The sequence below is a fragment of the Carassius gibelio genome, chromosome A6, assembly GCF_023724105.1.
Source record: "Carassius gibelio isolate Cgi1373 ecotype wild population from Czech Republic chromosome A6, carGib1.2-hapl.c, whole genome shotgun sequence".
NCBI lineage: Eukaryota > Metazoa > Chordata > Actinopteri > Cypriniformes > Cyprinidae > Carassius > Carassius gibelio.
In genome coordinates this window covers 9,799,502-9,825,845 of record NC_068376.1, presented here as the reverse complement: position 1 = coordinate 9,825,845, position 26,344 = coordinate 9,799,502, and the positions used below count along the sequence as shown (strand labels likewise).

At 37.1% G+C, this 26,344-nt stretch overlaps 1 protein-coding gene across 1 annotated transcript; it reads left to right on the top strand.

The window, feature by feature from the left end:
• Positions 1–663: 663 nt before the first annotated feature.
• Positions 664–23,299, top strand: LOC128015445 (poly(rC)-binding protein 3-like). The gene is made up of 13 exons (XM_052599274.1): positions 664–781; positions 6,307–6,465; positions 6,670–6,693; positions 10,765–10,797; positions 10,879–10,995; positions 11,094–11,225; positions 11,372–11,500; positions 12,112–12,258; positions 13,991–14,032; positions 14,280–14,355; positions 18,682–18,734; positions 18,846–19,015; positions 22,557–23,299. Exons 2-13 carry the CDS (start codon positions 6,391–6,393, stop codon positions 22,609–22,611), a joined length of 1,053 nt encoding a protein of 350 aa, XP_052455234.1. The 5' UTR covers positions 664–781; positions 6,307–6,390; the 3' UTR covers positions 22,612–23,299.
• The last annotated feature ends 3,045 nt before the right edge of the window (positions 23,300–26,344 follow it).

Here is a 26,344-nt window from a genome sequence, read left to right as displayed (position 1 = left end):
CTGGGTCACTTAATCCATAGAAGAGAATGCTAAAGCTCATTGTAATTCTTGGCTGGATGGAACATAGAATTGAAAGTGTAATAGAGTACATTGCATGGGGCGACCACATAACATTAATGGACAGTCCAATGCCATAATTCACACCTGTGTGCTATAGAATGTAAAGATATAAATACCATATAAATTTCAATAAGGGAAGTGGTCCTTGTTGCAAAGAAGTTGGTACCTATTATACCCTATTATTATATCTTTGATTTGAAACATTGCTTTGTTTGGTGATGTGGGGCAGGGGGATATTAGGAGATTTACTTAAGTTATTCATTGTTGGAGTAAATATATGTCATCATAACTAAGATCCCCTCAGGGTAAAGAACAGGCATGACACAGATGAGCACCAACCAATTGTTTTTGCTGAATTATCAGGGTGCTTAATTGAACAGATTCGGATATCTCACAGGAGGGGAAACCCCTGTGCCCCTGCACCCATGGTATCCTGACCTGCTTTCAGCATTTCACAACACTGGCCAAAGATCTAAATTGAACCCCAAAATCACTTCAGTCTAAATGCGTTTTTGACATCATTCTGTTTTCCGAGAAAGTCACGTGTTGTGACACTGTGTTCACATGACTCTATCTTTTAGCCAATTGGATGCCCCCTTTCAATCTGAGTTAACCAAGAGGATAGAGGGAAAATCATTTTCCGTTTGCCAGTTGTTCTGTTATTATTAATCTTTTTGCAAACATCGAAAGTGGTGGCCATCTGTTTCCAGTAGCACCAAAGGTAAAGCCTCTTTTCAAGCTTCTATTTTGATTGTTTTCTGAGGATGTTTCAGAAGGTTGAAGGTTTGTTCTGAATATTTATTATTATGTGCATTTTAAATTTGAACATAAATGAAAATGGATTATAAGCAACCTACATATTGTGACATATTTGTCTTAATGTTTATTTACTTTGATTGAAAACAAACATACAGTTTGACACTGTACATCATTTTGGATGATCATACTACAAATAGCATTATGAAATGTTAGTCTACAAAACCTTTAATATCTGCTTTGAAACTGGTTTTGATTTCTAGGCCAACCAAAGGTCAAACATATCATTAATTAATGAATCGCGACAACTTTATTTTAAACCTTGCTGGACATTGTTCGGAAATGGTTGTATTTGAAGCTCGAGGACATGCCTAAATGAGTCACTACACCTAATTAAACAAATACAAAGGAACAATACGTGTTTGAGAAAAGTGTGGCTATCTCTTGGAAAAACTGCTCAATTAGATCTCCTTTATTTCTTCCTCACTGTGGTCTGCACAACGATATGTATATTTAACTAAGCTTATGTAGGATAATTAAATTATTGGATAATTACCAAAAAACTTGTCTATGGGTATCTGCACCATCTTTGTATGTGACAGATAGCTAAGGTGGCATTGTGCCGAATTTGACTTTGATCAGAACTGAAAATATCTGAACAGTCATTATCCTGATTATCATCATCATCAGAAAATATCAATATCAATTCATGCTCATAGGCTTAGGGTGATTCAGTATATGTGGTTCTTCAGGGGATTTGAATTTTAAAGCCACTTTGGCCATCAATGAATAATCAATATTTACATAAAAATCACTTATATGTTCAAGCTAAAAGAAGTCAATGACATTTAGTAGATTTGCAACACATGATTTGTAACTTTTCTATGATCCAATAATTATTTAAGTCATTATTAAGTCATTATTAAAAATGGGCATGTATAAAATAAGAATAAAGTGGTCACTCTTTAATGTTTTCATTGTTAATATCTTCTTTAATGCAGTTCATGCCTCGGTAGGTTTAAATATGAGATGTCACTCTTTATTGGAACTAAAACCTCAGTCAAAGTGCAGAGGGAAGACCCTCTTCTAACAATACATTTTTGTACATTGAGTGCCATGCAGAGATGCGCAGTGGAAACAGGGGGAGCTTTTTCTGAGCATTGCTCAGCCATGCACAAAGCGTGCTTAATTTGATAGCTGCTTCAGAAGAAGAGGCCAGAAGCTCTTTAGTAGAAAGCTTGACCCACTTTCCCAATCAGATGTCATGAGCAGTCCTCCTCTTACAATGCTGCGCACAGGCCAAAATCTCTGACGGTGCTTCTGAAATTAGAGGGGGTGTTCTAGTAGCTAAACTGTGGACATAATGTATATTGGCCACAGTACCGCATGTAATGTGTATTCTATCACTGGTATACTGAAAGTACAAAAGTAGCTAGAAAAGACTGCATGGTTGAATTTTTTACAAATACTTACTCTGTATTCAGTGATATAATGGCATTACTTAAACAACTGTGCAATAGTATTTAAAATATATTTATATCTTGCTATGTTAGATGATCTTGCTGTGTTAGCATAGCAAAGAATGTAGAACCATGCAAAAATTACAAAAGAATGGGTAAATTAATCTTTCCATATGACTTTTAGTTTGGGTGCCAGGAAAAACAAAGTAGATGGCCAATAATATATAGAAAAAAACTTATACTTCGTAGGGAATTTTAGTTCTAATAATGATTTCCTGACGTAATGTAAATGTAAAAATAAAACATAAATAAAAAAATAAAAACTTAGATTTTAATTCATTTGTAATATCAAAATGTACTAAATGCATTTTACACTGCCTTTATTTTTAAAAAAAATATAATAATTTTAATGATTTAAATTTAAATATATAATATGAATTTTTATAAATGAATCAATTTTCTCTGCACATATTGTAAACATGGTAAGTAATGCATTATAACAGCTTTCTGCAATCACTGATGTAGAATCAGCTTTTACATTTCACTAATCTTTAAGGTTTGGATTTGGCTTTAACAAATTTATCCTAGACAAGCAGTTACAGACAACTTTATCCTGGAGCAGCAATCGGAAGCAATAGGCAGTGACATTTTTTGCCATGAATTCTCTATATTCTTCAAGCTGAGCTCGTAAATCAAATGGTATAGGCATGAAAGCAGAATATTCCTGATTCAAAACAGCAAATTGGAGACTGATTTGAAAAATTATTGTGTTTGTGCAGGGTTTTTTGTGTGTGTGCATTGGCTGTGATTCTGCAGCGAAATCTACTAATAACTAACTTGCTAAATAAAAAAATAAAAAAACAAGAAACCTGGATGTAGCATTGTTTCCACATTTATTAATCCATGGAATTTTGTATCTTTGTGTGCATGTGTGTGTGTGTTCATCTGTAGGAGTGATTAAAAGGTTAGATTGAAAAAGAGAATGAGTTTGCTCATTTAAAGCAAACATACCTCAAACAGTGCCATACTGTATGTGGCGATTTTGTTTTCTACACGACCTCATCACATCAGACAGAAGTGGAACTCTAATTAGAAAAAACGATTGCAAAAACAAAGCTCCTGTCCACACTCCATCTTAGTAGGGCATTTCCTCTGAGGAATTATGGGTGCAAAAGTATTTCAGAATCAGACCTGATTCATCTATGATCCCCTTGGCACAAAATAATGCCATCTGTTTCAGCCTTATTGGCCCTTATGAAAGTGTGTTGTGTATAATCCTCCCTTGTGATTAATGGCTCATCCCACTGTTAAAATGTTTCTCTTCAAGCTATATAGCTTTTAAGAACTGAATACATCAAGATGTGAGATGTTTCTACTATGGCATATCTTTCAACCTATTCTTTTATATAATTGAAGAGGTTTATTTATTTGCCTCCGGCTTCTAGTCTGTTAGGCCTGGCACTGATTGTCGATTTCTGTAGAATATTTTTGCTGTTACGACTAGACACCAACCCCTGGATGTTGTTAACCAAAAGTCTTTATGTAATCTGGCGTCCTGTAGGAGATTGGAGGACATCTGGCTGTAGAGCTCATCCTTCTCTATCTGTCCCCTGTTTCCTCTGCCTGCTGGTCTGAGATGCGCAGAGCAATATTCTAAACATTTTGATTGTTGGATTGATTTTATTGTACTATTTATTCAGATAAATTAATGCTTTATTTTAACAGGCTATTCTTTCTTATTTGTAATAAGACAGCATTTTATTTTATATTTTTTATTTCAGCCAGTCATCTGAACTGTGAAATAATGCAGCCATGGGAAAATTATCTCTTGACATGCTGATAAATTCTGACTGGCTAATGACATGACTAAAATGCACACAATCCATTAATTAACAACTGATCTGTGTCAAAGGCTGCAGACAGGGAAAATAATAATAATAACAATAACAATTATCCAAAATTATTTTATGCTTGATTTGCCTTGCAAGATACATGGTCACTGGCAAAGCATCTGCTATAATCTAATTAAATAAATGTACTTCGAAAATCATATTTATTTGATTTAGTTAACTATTTAGCTTTTTCAAGGTTTTATAATCTCTGATGTTACAAAATCTAAACTTGACTTACTAGAGCAATATGTATTAGAGTTGATATGACTCAGATGTCACTCTAGTTTTTAACTTTTGTTTTCCTCTGATTATGACAGTGTGAAAGTCATATTTAGTACATATAAATATAAATATAAAAACAAGTTCATTTCACTCAAAAATAATTTAAAAAAATCACTTCACTGAATAGAACAGGTTATGTGAACTGAGTAACTGATTATATAAATGAGAAAATAAACTGAATTAGCTACAGCAGATTCCAAGTTCCCAGTTTTGCCTTAGAGTCAGTAAGAATAGTAAATGTAAAAAATAAGTGTTAGTTTATGTGTTTTGGGAAAATATTAATATATGCAATGTCTGCTAGTATTTCATGTTCTGTTATGTTTGGACTTAGAGTTTTGGGGCTACTATTGTGCTGAAGAGCAGAGACTGTTGTTAGGTTGATGATAGGCCAATGAATAGTGAGCTAATATTTATGCTGATTTATTTAAAGACCAGTAATTACACTTGCTCATAGTGCAGTCTCTTTGTTAGTTATGTTAGCGCATGATATGCGCTATTGCTAGTTAGCAGTTAACTGCAAGATTTTTTTGTTAATTTAATATTAATGGTTTTACTCGCTAAAATGAAAAATAAAAATGATAACCACTTTGTTTAAAACACGTTTTAACATTCAATATGACTTAAATGTAACTTATTGGTTTATATTTTTGTTTACACATTGTTCAAAACCCTGTTAATCTTGAGTACCTATAGAGTAGTACTGCATCCTTTATAACTCCAAAAAGTATTTAGTTTTATTATATTCATAAGAGAAAGATATTCTGTACCGATTTTTCCCGGAAAAAACACGACCGGCTGGAGGCGTGACGTGTGGGCGGAGCTAAAGAATCACGAGCGCCAGTAGGCTTTTGCGTTGAGAGCGTTTGGAAGCTGTGACAGCTGTGAAGGCTGAAACTGAACGAGAGCAGCAGGAGCAACGACTCGCTCCGAGCGGGGCTCGAACCCGGGTCTCCGATGGGAGGCGGACGCACTAACAAGGAGGCAGAGATATTTTAAGCAGTTTTACTCACCGCCTGCGGTTCCAACACACAATCGTGACCCTTTTTCGTTGGGACTGCATCATCCTTAAGAAATAAACAATACGCAAATCCGTCGTCAAACTGGGCTTTGTTTGTAAAACAAGCATTTTAGAAATGCAGGGAACAAACACAAACACTTGCACAACTCCGTTGATGCTCTGTAAAAATAAACTCCATTCACTGGTCCCTTAATGCTGTTTTTTCTTTGGTAATCTGTGCAGGGTTGTCTTGCCCTGGCAACCAAAAACACACTTCTTTTGTGACATTTCGCGACGCTCTCGCTCTGATCAGCGAATGCCTGTTGTGCTCTCACTCAGTGCTCTGCTATACGGGAGCGCGTGCTCTTCCGGCAGAAGTGCCCTCAGGATCCATATAAGGAAATTCCTCTCCATCTAACGTCACACAGAGCCATACTCGAAAAAAAATTTCCGAAACTTGTGACAAACCGGAAGGAGTAATTTTGGAACAGAAATGCTCCTTCAAACTTACAACTTAATTTTTGAAACTTTGTCCATGTTTAGCATGGGAATCCAACTCTTTAACAGTGTAAAAAACTCAGTATGCATGAAATAGCATTTCACCCCCCCTTTAACATTGCAGAACTGATTATTATCTTTCAATGTTCAATTTAAATAAATGTAATTGCACAAACTATGTAGACTAATTGCAATTTTTTTATTGTGAAATAACTCAAACATATAAGTTTTTTTTCTGTTTCTTCAAACTGAAATGAGTTATCCTAACTTGTTGGGGTTTCCATTGCAATAATACATTTTAATTTGGTTTTGTTTAAAAATAAAAATAAGTTTTTTGCTGTTGCTTCTTTCAAATTTTTAGGTTACTGTGTGGTGACCACTGGCCCCTATTCCTTAACTGCTCCTGTGAGTTCCTAACTAATTCACCCAGTCCTAAATTCTCACTATGGAGCCCAGCAAAGTGCAACCTGAAGGAGGACTTAATGTCACTTTGACTATCAGACTCCTCATGCATGGCAAGGTAAAAGAACATGAATATAATCTAAAATTTCCACATACACAGTTTACTGCACCATGGTAATAAAACCACCAGTGATAGACAACAGATTGTGTACATAGTATTATATTTTGTAAGAGGACAAAAATGTCTCTGCTTAAAAGGAAATGGATAGAAGTTTGTTATCACAATAAACACTTTTTTTTTTTTTTTTTTTTTTTCTTGCAGGAGGTTGGCAGCATTGTAGGCAAGGTAAAAACGACACATTCAGCCACCAAGACATTATTTTCAAACACGTGAATGGCTGAGCACCCATGGGGAAAACTCAAGATATTCTGTATTCACCATCACATTGGCGAAAAAGACCTGGGATCACGATGAACTAAAACAAGGAAGAGCTTTTTAGTGATTATAAAGGAAATTCTCTTTATGTGCTTTCTAGGCTATTTTATCAGCGTGATTTTGCCAAGTAAGACATGTTCTTGGATCAGCATCTTTTGATGATCCTGGATCAACATTATTGTCCAAAAATATAGACTTTACCCAAACCCTAACCATATTTTATTCCAAAAATCAGTGGGAAATGATAACTGATTAACAAGGGCGTAGAAGCACCTAATTCTGATTGTAAGCCTCAAACAGATATTTTCTGAAAACTTATATCTCTGCACTGTTAAAAATCGCTGTAAAAAAACGGCCAAATTTTGACAGTAACATACTGTTTTTCATTAAAACGGTGCATTCTGGGTAATATTCATCATTTTCGAGAAGGTAGCCTGCTGCTATATATCGTTAATTAACAACGTTCAAAGTCGACACTCAGCGGCTGTGTTTCAAATCACACCCTACACCCTCATTCACTATTCCTTACATGAGTTTACTAATATAGTCCACCTGACAGAGAGAATGAAAACTAATAAGTGAATTGAACTACATGAACTACAACTGACTTCAGCCACAGCTTTAGATGAAATCAACTGAAGATTTAAACAATCAACAAACAGCTTTACCAACTTCACTCATTACTAACCAGACTGACTTTATTTCTATCAGATCAGAGATCAGAGATCGAACGATCTTACTGAGAATTACAGAGATTTAGATGATAATGTTACTGTTTCCTTTAGTTGGACTACTGACCCTTGTCTTTTGTACTTTAAATTTTGTTTCTTTGCTGTATTTGTATCTTTATGATACATTTGTTACAGCAGTATTAATTTTGATAGTCAAGTGATTATAGCTGTTTCTGTCAGGCATGATCTACTAAACTGACGTAAAGTGTTGCTATAGTAATCAAATATTAGTTTGGTGTTGAAATATGTGAGTGAATAACACAATTTATTTTTGTTTCTTCAGTTTTGTAAGATTGAACTGTAATGTGATAACCAGAACTTATGGATTTAACGACAGTTTTAGTTAAAAAATATTTCGGGCAGCAGTCCCCACAACACTCAAAGAGAGAAATCAACAATCAGCATATGAATCTCAACAATGGTGACAATCAAAAGGTTCATGATGCAATGCATGCTGGGTACCAGCACAGGATAAAACTCATCCATGACTCCCAGCATGCATTGCGGCATGAATAAATTATGCCCCTGAATTGTTCACTTATTTTCTTGAATTATTATGTGCTTATCATTTTGCATTTGTCTTAAGTTTTAGAAGCATGTTTTGTGATGTTCAGAACTGATCTGTTTATTTATTTTGTGGATTGTCACCATTGTTGTGATTCATAGGCTGATTCTTGATATTTCTGTCTAAATATCAGCAAAGGTTTTTTTTTTACGAGTGAAATTTTCTTAACAGTCTTTCATGACTTATGGCTCAGTAGTGTATCTTCTTATGCTGTAGTATCAATAAGAGACACGGGATTAGTTCAGAGATAATAGTGTTTGTTCTTGTCAATCTATAAACAAGAATACCAGATTTTTCTTTTCTTCTGTGGACATTTGTTTTGCTATAACCATTTCCAAAGGCGCATTGTTATAACATGTAAAAAAAAAAAAAAAAACACTTAGTTGTTGAAAAGTCACGTTCAAGAGCCCAACTAAAGTAAACCCTGATCTCCATCATGGTAGTGAAAAAACAAAAACACCTAAACCTATTTAACTCAATAAGATCTTCTGTAGAGTCAGTCTGGTTAGTAATGTGAATCTGGTAAAGCTGTTTTAGTAGTTGTTTAATCAGATCTTGAGAGATTTGATGTATTCTTTTATTCAGTTGATTTAATTTAAGGCTGTGGTTGAAGTAATTTGTAGTTCTTGTGTTTCTCTTTCCTTTAGTGATTCTGCAGGTGTCTCTAATTCTGCAGGTTATCACTTATGCTCAATCATCAATTAATCACATAATTATCTCATTAACTTCACTAATTTAGTGTTACTCAAACACTCTGTAGTGTGCACACATTATAAGTGTTCATTTAAAACTGAGGATTTTGGTGTGGGGTTTAAAGGGTTAAAGATTTAAGATGAAGAAAAAACAGCATGTAACATAATTTAACAGTAATAAACTGTAATTAATTTACAGGAAACAAACTGTAGAAAAACAGTTATTTACTGGCACCCCTGCTGCCAGTAAATAACTGTTTTTCTACAGTTTCTTGCCGTAAATTAATGGTTGCCAGCAAAAACAGTGTTTTTCTACAGTTTGTTGCCGTTAAGTCAAGGAAAAACAGTAATATACTGTAAAATGTAAACGTCAGATTTACCAAATGAAAAAAAAAGTTAATTTAACTAAAATATTTGTGGACATTCATAGAAAAAAATTAGGCAAAGTCATACACTGATAATGAGAGTAAATACTGAACTCGACTGTATTAATGTGTGTTTGCATAAGAGAGATCTGTTAGTTTAATGTAGTTTTGTCGTTCACCATTGTGCTGGAGAGTAGAGCCTGTGCTTCAGTCAATGATGAGCTACAAATTCTGATCTTCTGCTGCTTTATATAAAGACAGTAAATGTGGGTCCGCTGATACAGTGTTGACCTCTGTGTTGAGTATTTCAGCACATACATGTGTGCTATAGCTGACAATGAGCTGCAGTGATTTGAGTAAAAGTCATGTATTTAGTTACTTTATTACTGCACATTAAGTGTTTGCATCTTTATATTAAGAACTATTCCTTCTCAGTGAAATCAAATGAAATAAGTTCATAGTACTAACATCGTAGGAATGCTAGTTTTTAAACTCGAACTGTTTGAAGCAGTGGGAGTGGAGTTAATTTCCATGGTAGAATTTACGGTAAAATACTGTAAAAAAAAATAAGAGTGATAAATTAATGGTTGAGAGCTGTAAATTAACAGTACTTTACTGGCACCCCTGCTGCCAGTAAATTACTGTTATTTAACGGTACAATTTTTTACAGTGTGTTCTGATTAGTTGATTGGAATGTTGTTCCAGGATCAACAAGGATGTTGATCCAGGAACATGTTGTACTTGGTGAAATCACACTCACCATTATTCATTTAGATTTGTATTTTATTTATTTTTTTCGGCTACATAGGCCTACATGCTGCAAAGTTTGGGGAATGACATCTGCATATTAATGTGGAATTCACACTTAAAAAGAGCAATAGATAAAACAAAAAAATATACATGAAGATGTATGTGCATTGAGGCTAGAGCTAATTTCTGAAACACCCTCAGTATTTAATTCTGGAACCAGACCTGGATAAAATTGTGTTTGAGCAGTTTTCATTATAAATAGCTCATATTTAGGCGATCGCACTAAGTTTTATGTGGCATACATTCAAAGTCTGAAAAATTTGCAGGAAATTTTGTTAATTTCCTTCATGAAAATCTCTATACAGTTAAAGTGCACAGTATGCACACGGGCTTCATTGGCTTTACAAAAATTAACCATGTTTTTACTGCAAATAAAACCAGTAATAGTATAGATAAACCATGGATTTATGACTATCGAATGTCTATCTACTTGACTCATGTATTTTGCGGTTTGTGTTTTTCTGTTTGCAAACTGAATTCTTCATCAAGTGCACAATCACACGGAGAAAAGGACTTGAAAAACTGACACCAAGCCTAGTTGAACACTGAGTAATAAGCCCATATAATTTTCTCAACCATTTATATTTTGTTGATAATGTATTTGTGCTTAGTGGGGCTTGGGGGTTGCTTGGGCACCCACCGGCAGAAACATAAATCGGGGTCTATGCTGCCAAATTCTTGAGTTTGTAACAGTTTTTATTTTTATTTTATTTTTTTATTTTTTGGTACTGTATGTATTTGAACGTATTTATTACAAATGTACATTGTGCAATCATTAACATCTGTGTTTTATCATAAAATCCAATTATTCTTTTCAGAAAGGAGAAACTGTGAAGAAGATGCGGGAAGATGTAAGTAGCATTACAATTCATTTTAGTTGCTGTGGTAAGTGTAACATGGTTATTAACAAACGTCACAAACTGTTTCTACAGAGTAATGCACGCATAAATATTTCAGAGGGGAATTGCCCAGAGAGGATAGTTACCATTACAGGACCCACAGATGCTATATTCAAGGCCTTTGCCATGATCGCATTCAAGTTTGAAGAAGTATTCTAATTAACTTTTCTAATTACACATTTTTACTAAAACCCAAAAATAAATCAATAAAAATCTGTAATAGAAATCAATGTTTTGGTTCTATGCAGGATATTGTTAACTCTATGAGCAATAGCCAGGCTACTAGTAAGCCTCCAGTGACTTTGCGTTTGGTGGTGCCGGCCAGTCAGTGTGGCTCTCTAATTGGGAAAGGAGGCTCCAAGATCAAGGAGATGAGGGAGGTACGTTCAAACTTATAATTTGTTCATGATCTACATATTTCATAAAGTGTGGCATTATTTATTTTAATGCTCAGAATGCCATTGTTACTGAAGTATGGTAGTGCTGTGTTCCAAGGGTTTCTGATTGTGCTGTGCTTGTTCCCCAGACTACAGGGGCTCAAGTGCAAGTGGCTGGAGACATGTTGCCCAATTCTACTGAGCGGGCGGTCACTATCTCAGGTGCTCCAGAGGCCATTGTCCAGTGTGTGAAGCAGATCTGTGTGGTCATGCTGGAGGTAAGGAATAGACAAATTACAGTGGTTTTGAGGTTAAAGAAATAGTTCACTCAACTCTCATTGAAACTTTTTCTGATTTCTGTGGAACACAAAAGAAGATATTTTGAAGAATGTTCCAGCTGTTTTTGTCCATATTATGAAAATCAAAACTCTCAAGTCACAAAAAGGCGGTGTGATGAACAGATAGAAATCTAACACTTCCACTTTCAGATCTAACACTATCCACTTTCAGATCAAATCCAAACATCGATCAGCACATACATACACAGATGATATATGTAAAATATTACGTTACAAACATCAAACAATGTCAACCCAACAAAATGTTATGAAGTGCAAAAATCACAGGTATGGATTAATGTTGAACATTCTTAAAAATATCAAATTTTATGTTTTGTGGAAATAAGAAAAATACGTTGTATAACAGATTTAAAATAGATTTGAATATCAGAATATATTATTATGTCAAAGAGGAAGTTGCCTTTTTATCATGGTCTCATTTTGTTATCATCTAATACATTCTGTTCTATTATAGTTTGCCCCCACTTTTCTTTAGTTTTTTTTATTACAATCTTTTCCATCTTTATTTGACCTCCACTGACTTTTGCCAGTCCCCACCCAAAGGTGCCACAATTCCATATAGGCCGAAACCTGCCACTGCACAAGTCATTTTCTCTGGGGGCCAGGTGAGAGCAGATACTCTGGCAGCACCAGCCACAGCCGGCCTCAGCTTGTTACTGCAGCATCAGCCTCTGCCTGTGAGTATTGTTAAGCTATATTCTAATTTGTTGAGATTTGATGAATTGGTTTTTGGTAAATGTGAGCCAAAATCATCACAATTAAAAGATCCAAAGACTTAAACTACTTCAGTCAGTGTGCATTGAATTTATTTAATACACCAGCTTCACAATTTGAGTTGAATTGCTGAAATAAATTAACTTTTCCACAACATTCTAATTTATTGAGATGCAGATGAGATATTATTTATATGGGGTGATAAATGTAAAATGTATTACAGTGTTTTTGGATAATTGAATTACTTAAAGAAATTCTAACAAAATACAATTTTATGTTAATAGAATGCGTACAAAAAAAAAAAAAAAGCCAGTTGGATTTCTTCCACAGAAAATGTAAAGCCAGTACATGATTTAATGTACAGAAAGACAAAAGCCAGTTTAATTAATTTCATTACATTAACAGAAATGTAACAGCACTTCATTTGATTCAGAAAATCAAATGTTAATTTACTTAATTTATTAATTTTAATGGTTAAATAAAATACATTTGGTCCACAAAAGGAAATGCATATTGTGACATGATGAACCATGAAATGGACTGTGCAAATACCGGCAGCTATATCACCCCGGAGCCCAAGACCGGTTGCCCACTGAAGCTAAGCAGGGCGGAGCCTGGGCAGTACCTAGTAGTGGTGGGTGATACTGCAAAATTTGGTATCGATCCGATACCAAATACATATTGGGTCAGTATTGCTGATACCGATACCAATATGATACTTTTTACTTAAAAAAAAAAAAAAGTGCAGGGGAGAGCAGTAGGTCTCTCATTGTTTCTGAGGTAAATTAATGATCAATTATTTAGGCAATATTTTTGTATTAATGTATTGAAAGCTAAGTTACTGCTGGAAGAGGTGCTTGTTTGTCCAGCAGTGGGTGCTCACCCTATGGGGGTCCTAGTGGAGTGATGGGCCACTATACTGTCAATAAGCGAAATGAGTAGAGGTGTGACATTGTCATCCTGGCAAAATTTTCCCATTGGCCTCTGACCATCATGGCCTCCTGACAATCCCCATATCTACTGACTGGATTCATAACTCTGTCTCCTCTCCACCAGTAAGGTGGTGTGTGGTGGGTGTTCTGGCTCAACATGGCTGCCATCACATCATCCAGGTGGATTGTGCCAGTGGTGGGGGATGAGGAGATACCCCCTGCCCTGACTATGTAAAGCGCTTTGACTGCCTAGTAAAGCGCTATATAAATGTAAGGAATTAATATAACATTTTGTGGACAAATAATCCAGATCCTTTTCAAAGTCGAAATACAGTACAGTAAATAATTCAAAGACATTCATTCATCTAATTCTTTTCATGGACTAAAATATATGTATTTCATAATCTCCATGAAAGTTGTTTTCTCTTACATTCACCCTTTTTTGCACAAAATGGAAGGACCTTAGCTTTAGAGTTCTGTGCCAAAAAAAGTTAATGAAATGAAGAAGACCGTGTTTACAGCATCTAAATTTACCTAACTCTGACGTCATTCGAACCCGGGTGCACACTAAAAGTGCTAGTGTGAAAGCATTTTGTGTCACAAAGTTAATTCAGGCCATGAAATTAATTAGTTTTCACTTGTGTTGCACATGTAAAATGGGATTTGAATTAAATATAATTACTATAGTTATAAAGTTTGTGTACCTCTGGCATTGATATTGAATTCTGTTATGTACATTGAAGATTTTTTTTTCCTTTCTTAGGCCTACACCATTCAGGGACAATATGCCATCCCACACCCAGACGTGAGTACAACTTCTAATCCTTCTTCTTTCTGTAGTGTAGGGTTTTTTTAACCTTTTTTTATGACCTGCTTTACTAAAATTCATTCAACTGATATTTTTGTGTTTTTTATAGAATGCAGTGTCAAAAATTAGATTTCTCACAGCTTCCCCTTGTTAGTGCCTAGATGAGTTTGTAAAGGTCCAAGCAGGACTTCTTTATTTAATCATAACTTCTTAGGTGTACTGATCCTCCTCCCTTGCCCAGCAGTTGACAAAGCTCCATCAGCTGGTTATGCAGCAAACCCCCTTTACCTCCCTCGGACAGACCATCCCCGCTTTTCCTGGTACGTACCCAACCCCCCGCTACACACCCTTCACTATATACCTGTAGGTCTTTCATTAACTTTTGTCTTTCACTCTTCTCCCTCTGGATGGGTTGCATATTAGTCCCACTGCGCAATGTGACGTCGGAGTGACGTCTTTTTCATGTAATTTTTAGACGTCCAAATTCGGTCCATTGAAAGGGTTGTTTTGTAACGTCAGGCAACGTCTTTTTTTGACGTCTTCCGCACATCTAATGTTGACATCCGTGGGACCTCTGTGTAAGGGCTATTTATAGTCCAAATGTGGGCATTTGTGGACGTCTTTTCAACATCAAATTTAGACTTATTTTGGGCATTGTTTTTATAACTTCAATGACTGTGGTCCCATGTTTCCAGAGGATGGAGGACATGTTTTCTGTTTCAGTTAACTTTCCTGTAGCTTGTTTGGCTCAAATTCTAGTTTCAGCAGGAACAGTATGCCACCTTCTGAAATGGTACTAGATCATTTTCCAAAATCTACACTTGATTGTCTCAGCACCAGGTGATAACTGGAGATGCATACGAAGGTGTAATGTATTTCCTGTTGAAACTAGCTGTTGAGCCAAACAAAGCTACAGGAAAATTAACTGGCACAGAAAACATGTCCTCGATCCTCTGGAAACATGGGACCACATACAACACTACAGCTACTCAAATACAAATCACAATTCAATATTACCATTTTCATCTTTATTCAAAAATAAATTCACCAGCGATGCAGGGTTGAAAAGCTGTGCCATTTTGCAATGATTAAACAGTCGCGCGAATTTCCTGTCGTGTTGCCTCGGCCAAACAGAGTGGCGTTTATTGGTCGGGTTATGATAATGTGCTGCCTCGATCAATCAGAGTGATGTTGACTGGTTCCCTTTCAGTCGGTCATGTTCTACGTTACGTCAAAAAGAGACTAACAAATGGGTCCCACTTTATATTAGGTGGCATTAACTACTATTTACTTACATAAAAAAATAAGTGCAATGTACTTATTGTGTTCATATTGTATTGTAAAACACTTTTGCTGCTATTGAGGTGGGATAGGGGTAAGGTTAAGGAGAGACTAAATGATTAATTAAAATGTAAGTACATAGTAGTTAAGGCCACTTAACATAAAGTGGGTCCAACAAATGGGATCTCACTCAAGAGCTCAATCACCTTCGAGTGGTTACAAAAAAAACAAGCTAATGGTACGCTGAGTACCTTGGTCTGCGGAATTTGCATCGCGAGCTCTGTATACAGTATAAGGAGCAGCACGAGCAACTCGCATTCAAGCTTTCACTTTGGAGCCGAGCACATCCCTTGCTGCTTTCACCGGAGTGTTTCAAGACGAATCAACTGGTGTTGGTGTGACGGCGCGATTCAGCGCTTCGTCTAGGTTTCCTACGTCTGCTCCCGCGTTCCACCTGAGTGCTTCAGCACCTCTAAAAGACCTTTTTTATTAAGCTAAAAGAGTAACAGGCTGAATTTGCGTCTTTTTGAAGATGTAATTCCGCCAGTGTTTTTTTTGGGTGTGGTCGTTATATCGCTCGTCATGATCACTGTGTCACGTGTCTGGGGTTTAACTGCCTGAAACTGTTCTAGTACTTCCTCCGCCCTCACTGCCATCGATGGTGGGGAGGCCAAGGGGTATGCTGGGATTCCCCCAGTGGAGTGTTCTGTTGCGATGCAACTCTGTCTGCAGAGCCCCTCTGCATGGCGTGGTGGTCCCAAGCTGCCCTTCTAGGCCTGTAAGTTCTCATCCATGCTTGTGTCCAAGGCTTACAGAGCTGCAGGCCAGGACGCTCCTGCCCTGCACGCCATGGCCTACCTTCAGGTCTACCAGGTCAAGTTGCTCAAGCAGCTGCACGGGGGCAGTGCTGACCCGGGGGTTTTGCAGGAGGCATGCACTGCTACAGACCTCGCTCTCCGAGCGACGAAGGTCACTGCACGCTCCTTGGGTCAGGTGATGTCCACTTTGGTAGTCCAGGAGCACTACCTATGGCTGAGCCTGGCAGACATGAGGGAGCCTGATCGGGCTCATCTCCTCAACTCCCTGGTTTCTCAGGATGGCCTCTTCGGTGACATGGTAGAGAGCTGCCCAGAAGCAGTCTGAGGCCATCAGACACATCCTGCCCCGGCTGCCCACTGCTGCCTCCACTCTGCCGCCGGTGCAGCCGCTTCAGCCTGCTTGTCGCAAAGGATTCCCCCCTGCGGCCTCCTCCACTCCTGCTCAGCCACAGCAGCAGCCTTCACCTCTTCCGCAGCGAGGAGATGGCCGCAGAAGGGTGATGCAGCCAGTCTCTGCCCCTAAACCTGCCAAATGTCAGGCCAAGCGGCGTTCCTGAGATGGGGGACCCGGATTTGGAGACATCAGCTCGTCAGGAGATGGTAGCAGGACCACTCCTTCCCACGGAGGAGGGCCGGGGGAGAATCCTTGGTTCTCATTTTCTTTCTGTTCCGCCACTGGCCCTGCAGGCATATGGCATCCGCGGCGGCAGTCATACCGCTCAGGTTACTCCATATGAGACCGCTTCAGCACTGGCTTCACGAACGAGTCCCAAGATGGGCATGTTAATTGGGCAAGCTCCAACTGACCGTCACTCCGGCCTGCCTCTGAACTTTCACCCCATGGTTGGACCCCTCATTTCTACAGGCTGGCGTTCCCATAGAACCTGTGTCCAGACACGTTGTAGTGTGATCAGATGCCTCTGCCATGGGCTGGGTTGCCATGTGCAATGGGCATGCTGCGTCAGGCTCCTGGATGGGACCCCGACTTCAGTGGCATGTCAATTGTCTTGAGTTGCTTGCAGTACGGCTTGCTCTGCACCGCTTCAGGGCCCTGCTGAAGGACAAGCGCATTCTGTGACTGTAGTGTACATCAACCGTCAGGGCGGTCTACTCTCCCACCGCACGTCGCAACTCGCTCACCATCTCCTCTTGTGGAGTCAGAAGCATCTGAGGTTGCTTCGTGCCATTCACATCCTGGGCAGGCACAATCGTGCAGTCGACGAGCTCTCATGGCAGCAATCTCGCCCCAGGGAAAGGAGACTCCACCCCCAGTCGGTTCAGCTGATTTGGGAATGCTTTGGAGACGCTCAGGTAGACTTGTTTGCCTCTCCAGAAAATTTCCACTGCCAGTTGTTTTACTCCCGAGGGCACCCTTGGCACGGACACTACACAGCTGGCCGCTGGGCCTGCGGAAGTATTCATTTCCCCCAGTGAGCCTTCTTGCACAGACATTGTGCAAGATCAGGGAGGATGAGGAGCACGTCCTCATGGTTGCGCCTTTTTGACCCAGCCGGACCTGGTCACCCAAACTAGTACTCCTCACGACAGCCCTTCTCTGGCCAATTCCTCTGAGGAAAGACCTTCTTTCTCAGAGATGGGGCACCCTCTGGCACCCACGTCCCGATCTTTGGAACCTACATGTGTAAGTTCTGGACGGGTCATGGAAGATTTAGGTACCTTGCCACCTCAGGTGGTAGCTACCATCACTTCAGCTAGAGCCGTGTCCAAAAGACACGCCTATGCTTTGAAGTTGAACCTCTTTGTCACTTGGTGTTCTTCACGGTGCGAGGACCCCTGGAAATGCCCGATCAGGTCAGTGCTTTCCTTTCTTCAGGAGGGGTTGGAACGAGGGCTGTCTCTGGGAGGAGGCAGACCCAGCCCTGGTGCTGCTCTGTCCAGTATGTGCATATGAACCTACGTAGACAAAACTCAGTGCCTTAGGACTTCAGACCAGCTCTTCAGAAGAGAAAGGCTGTCTCCAAGCAGAGGTTATCCCACTGGATAGTGGATGCTATTGTCCTGGCTTATCAAGCTCAAGACCTTCCATGCCCCCTATGTACACTCAACTAGGAGTGTAGCTTCCTCCTGGATGCTGGCGCATGACGCCTCGCTAAAAGACATCTGTAGAACTACGGGCTGGGAGACACCTAACACATTTGCAAGATTTTATAATCTCCATGTAGAGCCCGTGTCCTCCCGGGTACTCGCCCCTTTGGGCCAGTGAGGACCTGCTCTGTGTCAGTCTGCTTGCTGCATGGGCAAAGTGGGCAAAGTTATAATAATAAGAAATATGCTACACATGTAACAAAAATTTGTCACTGTAAATTACAAGAAGACTTGTTATTTTTCAATTTCGAAACTGTAAATTTATTTTTTTATTAACAGTATTTAAAATTACATGCCATTACATTTATTACGGTTTTCACCATATATAGTAAGGGGAACTTTTTACTGTAGCATTTTTTTGCGTTTTATCATTAAAATTAAAATTTTTACAGTGTACATTTTTAACATGGTTAAAATCTCTCTCTCTCTTTCTGTTTCTAGGTCTGGATGCCAGTTCACAGGCCAGTACTCATGAACTCACCATTCCAAATGATGTGAGCATAATCCTTTGTCCTCAGTAACCCCCTTATTTTATTAAAGAAGAATTTAAGGAAGAGTTGTTGATTTTCCAAACTCAATTTAATCTGTCTGCTTTATGTTTCTAGCTAATAGGCTGCATAATCGGACGTCAGGGCACAAAAATTAATGAAATCCGTCAAATGTCTGGGGCTCAGATCAAAATTGCTAATGCAATGGAGGGGTCATCAGACCGTCAGATCACCATTACTGGAACACCTGCCAATATCAGCCTGGCACAGTACCTCATAAATGCCAGGTGAGATTCAAAGCTAGCAATGACATGTAAAAACAGATGTTTTTTAATAGCAAACTAATAATTTTAATTTTTACATTTTATAGGGGGGGGGGGTATTAAAGATACACCAAAAAGCAAAAATTTTATAACAGTGTTATTATGCTAACAGTCCTAACAGCCTTATTTTCAATGATGAATTTTTACTCTGAAATAGCAACACTCTATTTGCAATGATTATTACTCTAGTTTTCAGTATTCCCTAAGGAATCACCTATGTGATTTAGTATTCAAGAAAAAACTTTCTTCTTATTATTACACTGAAAAAAATTATAAACGCAACCCCATTTTTCGTGAGCTGAACTCAAGGATCTAAGACTTTTTCTATGTACACAAAAGTGTCATGGTGTCTGGTCTGTGTTTCCCTGGGTGTCCACAAGTGGTCTCACTTCCCCATAGGCACCTCACCGCAGGCACTACATTTCCCACTAAGCCTTGTCCCTTCATCACGGTAATTGCACACCTGTTAATTGCACTCAGCTGTCTTCACTTTCATCATCATTATCATGTCTGGTGGTCTTCTGCGCCACCCTGGTGGGCTTCTGTCTCGACCACACGGATGTGGTGGTCTTCTGCGCTGCCCTGGTGGGCTTCTGTCTCGACCGCACCGATGTGGTCATGTGGATGTGAAAAGTAGTTATATATACAGAATAAAGAAACAAATAAACCAACATCAAGACTTTGTCCTTGATTTTACACTCAATAAACCATCTTATAGTTCTTATCTGAAAAATGATGATCCATTCCTTGGCAAAAATGAGATTTTCTTTCCAAAGAAAAACATTGTGTGCGTTGAAATCTGTTGATCTACCTCCCGACTATAGCAGATGAAAGATCCTTCAAAAAAGGAATCCAACACAAAAGCATATCCACTCGGAACAGTATTTGATTGAACACAGTCACAATTAGGCATGTATCCAAACACATTTTTGAAGTGAAATGATAGGAAAAAGAAAAAAGTCCTTCTGAAAAATATAAAATACACAAAACAAACATAAACATTCCCCCACATTCTAAATAATGAAAGAAGCCAATATTCAAATATACTCACATGTTGAGCTTAGAACCAAAGGTTGCTTCAGGCAATTGCCACCATCTGCTATACAAATCAGGTGTGTCTAACGAGACCCCTCTAGTGCCTTGTAGTATCACAACACATAGAATTTTGAATTCCATTACCCTAAGTACAGTCTTGTTCAAAATAATAGCAGTACAATGTGACTAACCAGAATAATCAAGGTTTTTAGTATATTTTTTATTGCTACGTGGCAAACAAGTTACCAGTAGGTTCAGTAGATTGTCAGAAAACAAACAAGACCCAGCATTCATGATATGCACGCTCTTAAGGCTGTGCAATTGGGCAATTAGTTGAAAGGGGTGTGTTAAAAAAAATAGCAGTGTCTACCTTTGACTGTACAAACTCAAAACTATTTTGTACAAACATTTTTTTTTTCTGGGATTTAGCAATCCTGTGAATCACTAAACTAATATTTAGTTGTATGACCACAGTTTTTTAAAACTGCTTGACATCTGTGTGGCATGGAGTCAACCAACTTGTGGCACCTCTCAGCTGTTATTCCACTCCATGATTCTTTAACAACATTCCACAATTCATTCACATTTCTTGGTTTTGCTTCAGAAACAGCATTTTTGATATCACCCCACAAGTTCTCAATTGGATTAAGGTCTGGAGATTGGGCTGGCCACTCCATAACATTAATTTTGTTGGTTTGGAACCAAGACTTTGCCCGTTTACTAGTGTGTTTTGGGTCATTGTCTTGTTGAAACAACCATTTCAAGGGCATGTCCTCTTCAGCATAGGGCAACATGACCTCTTCAAGTATTTTAACATATGCAAACTGATCCATGATCCCTGGTATGCGATAAATAGGCCCAACACCATAGTAGGAGAAACATGCCCATATCATGATGCTTGCACCTCCATGCTTCACTGTCTTCACTGTGTACTGTGGCTTGAATTCAGAGTTTGGGGGTCGTCTCACAAACTGCCTGTGGCTCTTGGACCCAAAAAGAACAATTTTACTCTCATCAGTCCACAAAATGTTCCTCCATTTCTCTTTAGGCCAGTTGATGTGTTCTTTGGCAAATTGTAACCTCTTCTGCCCATGCCTTTTTTTTAACAGAGGGACTTTGCGGGGGATTCTTGAAAATAGATTAGCTTCACACAGACGTCTTCTAACTGTCACAGTACTTACAGGTAACTCCAGACTGTCTTTGATCATCCTGGAGGTGATCATTGGCTGAGCCTTTGCCATTCTGGTTATTCTTCGATCCATTTTGATGGTTGTCTTCCGTTTTCTTCCACGTCTCTCTGGTTTTGCTCTCCATTTTAAGGCATTGGAGATCATTTTAGCTGAACAGCCTATCATTTTTTGCACCTCTTTATAGGTTTTCCCCTCTCTAATCAACTTTGTAATCAAAGTACGCTGTTCTTCTGAACAATGTCTTGAACGACCCATTTTCCTCAGCTTTCAAATGCATGTTCAACAAGTGTTGGCTTCATCCTTAAATAGGGGCCACCTGATTCACACCTGTTTCTTCACAAAATTGATGACCTCAGTGATTGAATGCCACACTGCTATTTTTTTGAACACACCCCTTTCAACTAATTCAACTAATTGCCCAATTGCACAGCCTTAAGAGCGTGCATATCATGAATGCTGGGTCTCATTTGTTTTCTGAGAATCTACTGAACCTACTGGTAACTTGTTTGCCACGTAGCAATAAAAAATATACTAAAGACCTTGATTATTCTGGTTAGTCACGTTGTACTGCTATTATTTTGAACAAGACTGTATATGGAAAATCTGTGACTGACATTCCACTCTGTTACAGTGCTGCACATTTTAGAGTGGCCTTTTATTGTGGCCAGCCTAAAGCACACCTCATGCCAAAAATCATGCTGTCTAATCAGCATCTTGATATGCCACACCTGTGAGGTGGATGGATTATCTCGGCAAAAAGGAGAAGTGTTCACTAACACCGGATTTAGACAGATTTGTGAACAATATTTGAGAGAAACAGGCCTTTGGTGTACACAGAAAAAGTCTTAGATCTTTGAGTTCAGCTCATGAAAAATGGGGGCAAAAACAAAAGTGTTGTGTTTATAATATTGTTCAGTGTATAATTAGTCCAAAATTGTTGTGGTGTATTAATGACATTTTTTTTTCAGTACTGAAATATAATTATGTCTTAATAATGCATTATTGCTGAAATTTGCTGAAGGAAAAAATAAAAATCTTAACTTTGAATGGTAGTGTACTGTATATTATTCATTTTTATTATCCATACACCACATTACATTTTCCTTTTTAAATGCATTTTTAAACATATCTTGAAAATGGTTTCAATATATCAAAAACAATTGAAACAGTTCAACGTTTTTTTCTTTTTTTTTTTTCTTTTTTCTTGTAATGAACAGTTTTATTGGTCACAGATCCTTATGCTGTGCATACTAACGTTTTTGCCATTATGCTCTCTGCAGGTTCAGAGATGTGGCAGCCATGTGGACTGACCCTTCAACCATGACAACCTCCTGAAATCATATTATGCTCTGTTTATCTAAGGCGTTCTGGTCTTTATTTTTGGGCCTTATCAGTGTTCCGTAAAACCTGGGAATTGATATAGTCAGACATTTGTGTCTCAGGATTGTTGAATTACAATCAGTGTAATAAAACCAGTTCAATTTCCAAGACAGCAAGCAGTTCCGGCCCACATTTGGCCCACGTGAAATCCATGCGGGCCAAATGTGGGCCAGATTTGGGCTGAAACTGCTTGCTGTCTGGGTTATTCATTCCATAAAATGACAGAAAAACAAAGCAAAGCTTCACCCAACAAAAAAAAAAACTCTGAAAAAATGATTTATTGTCTACACTGATAGGTCTCTTCAGTAAAAAGTATTCTAAAAAGCAGCCTGTGTGTAGCCAATTTTGGAATTGTGTCTGTGTACAAGAATATGATGCATGTAACTTATTAATTAGATATAGTTTTGACTTTTAGTGAAGAACATTAGCATGCTGAATGTCTAGCAGTTGTTATTGCTTTTATTTATTTAAATGCTCTCTCAGTATTTTACAGTATTTAAAAAAAATGTATTCAAGTTATCATACAAGTAATGTTAGCAATAAATTGTATTAAAATATGCTTCTTTTAACATATGTAATAAAACAGGTAGTCAGAAATGCTTTGATTTTAGAAAAAGAGAAAAATGATTTCCAGTTCATTTTAATTATGATTGAATTATGATTTAGATTCATTGCTGGTTTATAATTTTATTGTTTGTTTCACTTTTGACATTTTACTTTGCTAAACATCATTGACGTTGAACATGCTTCAAGTAATTGTAATAGTTTATGAAGCAATGTACTTTGTTTACATCTTTGTTTAATGCTGTGTTGTGAACTGCAATAATGTGAATAATTGAAAGTGACAGACATAAGTAGTCTAGACAAAAGGAAGATTTATCAGCTGTGGACCACAGAAGAATTGACCCTTTTTGGCAATGCATCTATGATTATGCAGCAGTAATAGAAGTTGATTTGAATGTAATGATGTGACTTTTTAACAGGTCATTTGCTCTTTAGCTTGTCAAACGTAGATGGATAAACAACAGCTCAAGGTCTTTACGTTTTCTTTTCAAACTGAGCTCAATAGCTCGTAATTACATTCTAAGTTGGATTCACAAGTCGTATATGTTAACAGTGTTCTGTTCAGAATGTTTATTTATATCGAAGAAATGGGCTTTGATGAGTTCAAATGTAATGTAGAATTATTTCGTGTATGCATTTTGGTGTTGACTTATATTAAAGGTTTTATTTGATGATTTATAAGTGACACAAAATGCCATTTTACTGCATTGCAAGAGCTCTTAATAGGAATACACTGAGTTCATGTAAGTGAATGTATCTGTTTCTGTCATTTCTAATGGTTAATAGACCATTCATTTTGCTCCACTGATACAGTGACTTTTGTATATTCATTCCAATATAACAGGGTCTGAATTTACAAGCATTGCTATTCTGAATGTCTCTGCAGTCTTTCTATACAGTATGACATCTCATGTAATCAGTTATGACACCAAACTGGGTGACACTGTACTTTTATTAAACTAATGTGCTTATTATTATTGTTTTCTTGTTTTATAAAACGTTCATAAAAACAAGTAAAGACTTACATGCACACACCTGCCAAATTCAGTAGCTGAGTGACCCCTTAAGAGTTACACAAGAACAGCTTTTTACTCTTTAGACTGCACAATACCTTGATTATTGAATACTTGTTGATTACTGAATAATGATTACATTCAAAAGATATAAAATGTTAAAAAGATATATGAATGATACATGTATTTGAGTGAGATTAATCAATGCAAATTTAAAAATGTCCATAAAATAACAGTTTTTAAATTAGCTTATTCACTAAGTATCACTGCAAAACCATAAAATGATCAGGGGGCTTTGCCTTAGGGGGCTCACACTATGAAACCATTCGGAAAAACAGACATTTGTCATTATTTATTCAAAAGGTCAGGTTAGTGTACAGTAAACCATGTTAATTGTACTATAAGCTATATTCTCACATTAAATATTTAATTCTCATGCCTCTCTATGTGTAATTGGTCACTGTGTGTAGTGTGTGACTTTTTTTCCTTTTAGATGAAAATTGGGTTACACTGTTTCTTACTGCATAACTAATAAAGAATTATTGAAGAAATAACAGGTCACTATAATTATCAGGTTGTACCCCTCATATCAAGTACTTGAGTAAAAGTGCAGAGACCCCAATAAACTTTTACTCCAGTAAAATTATAAGTAGGCCTATTCATTTTCAAAATTACTTGAGTAAAAGGACAAGTACAAAGTACTACTACAATAACAACTTTGTTACAGTCAACTTATTATAATGGAAATGAAATATACATTTTGTTTGCTTCCACAGTAAATATTTAACTTTTGATGATAAAATGTTAAATTAGTTTAAATGTCGGCAGTATGCATGTTAAAATGGAATAAAATATGATGTATTAAGACATTTTCTCAATTGTAAACAAGTTGTAACCTGTATTTTACTAAGTTTATGATAACTTTTATAGTGATTTTTTTTTTTTTTTTGTATGTTTGATTTTAGTCAAAATTAGGTAGTAATTCTTGTTTACTAATAGGTTCAGTTTAGAATACTGTTTCAGGTTCTAAGTAATTCCTGCAGAATTATCTGATAAGTCTTTATTAATTACTAGCTTCACTATAATTTCACTTTAGAATAGGCCTACTGTTTCAGGTGTGAAATAGGTCCTACAGAATTATTTGATAATTATTTATTAATTAATAATGGGTTCCCAATATTTGCACTTTAGAATAGGCCTAATAGGTTTTAAATAATCATGCAGAATTATTTGATAATTATTTATTAATTGCTAATGGGTTGCCTGTGTTTTCACTTTAGAATACTGTTTCGGGCTCTAAGTAATTCTTGTGAAATTATTTAATAATGCTTTATTAATTACTAATGGGTTTCTATTATTTTCACTTTAGAAAATAATGGATAATTAATAGCAGTTCTTCAGGATGTATAATATATTAGTTATTGATTAGCTAACTGTTACTTATAATCATAAAATGTTATTACTTACTTATTAGTTAACACATCTTCCTTAGTAGTTAACAGTATTGAGTTAAGTCTTAATGAATAATTAATTACCTTTTAATTTAATAATTAATTAGTTCTTCAATAATTCCTTATTAGTTATGCAGTAAGTAAGAAACAGTATTCTAAAGTGTTATCGAAAATTGTCAAACATAGCTGAGATTTATATCAGATTTATTTATTTATTTAATGTACAGAACTTGAAATCTTTTATCAATTCCTTGGCAGTCAAAGGTTTGAAAGTTCAATACATTACATTATAACATAATAGTGAATCGTTTACATAATAGTGAAACTTCAGCAGCAAATTTTATGCCAGACATGTGTGAGACTATAATGATTATGACCCTCAAGTCACCTTTATCTGTATAGGTTTTATTTATTTATTACCAATTACAATTGGTTCTGTGAAAGCAGCTTTACAGAGCCAAACAGCAAAATAGCTATTAGAGAATTCATTTATTAAGTGGTTGCTGAGATTTGGAGATTGGTCCATTATTTCAAGTCATTCGTTAAGAGCTTCTTGTTTTGTCACTCGCTGTCTTTGGTCTTCATAAACAACATCAAATTGCACCACCTACTGTTGATGTTGTGTGTGTGTGTGTGTGTGTGTGTGTGTGTGTGTGTGTG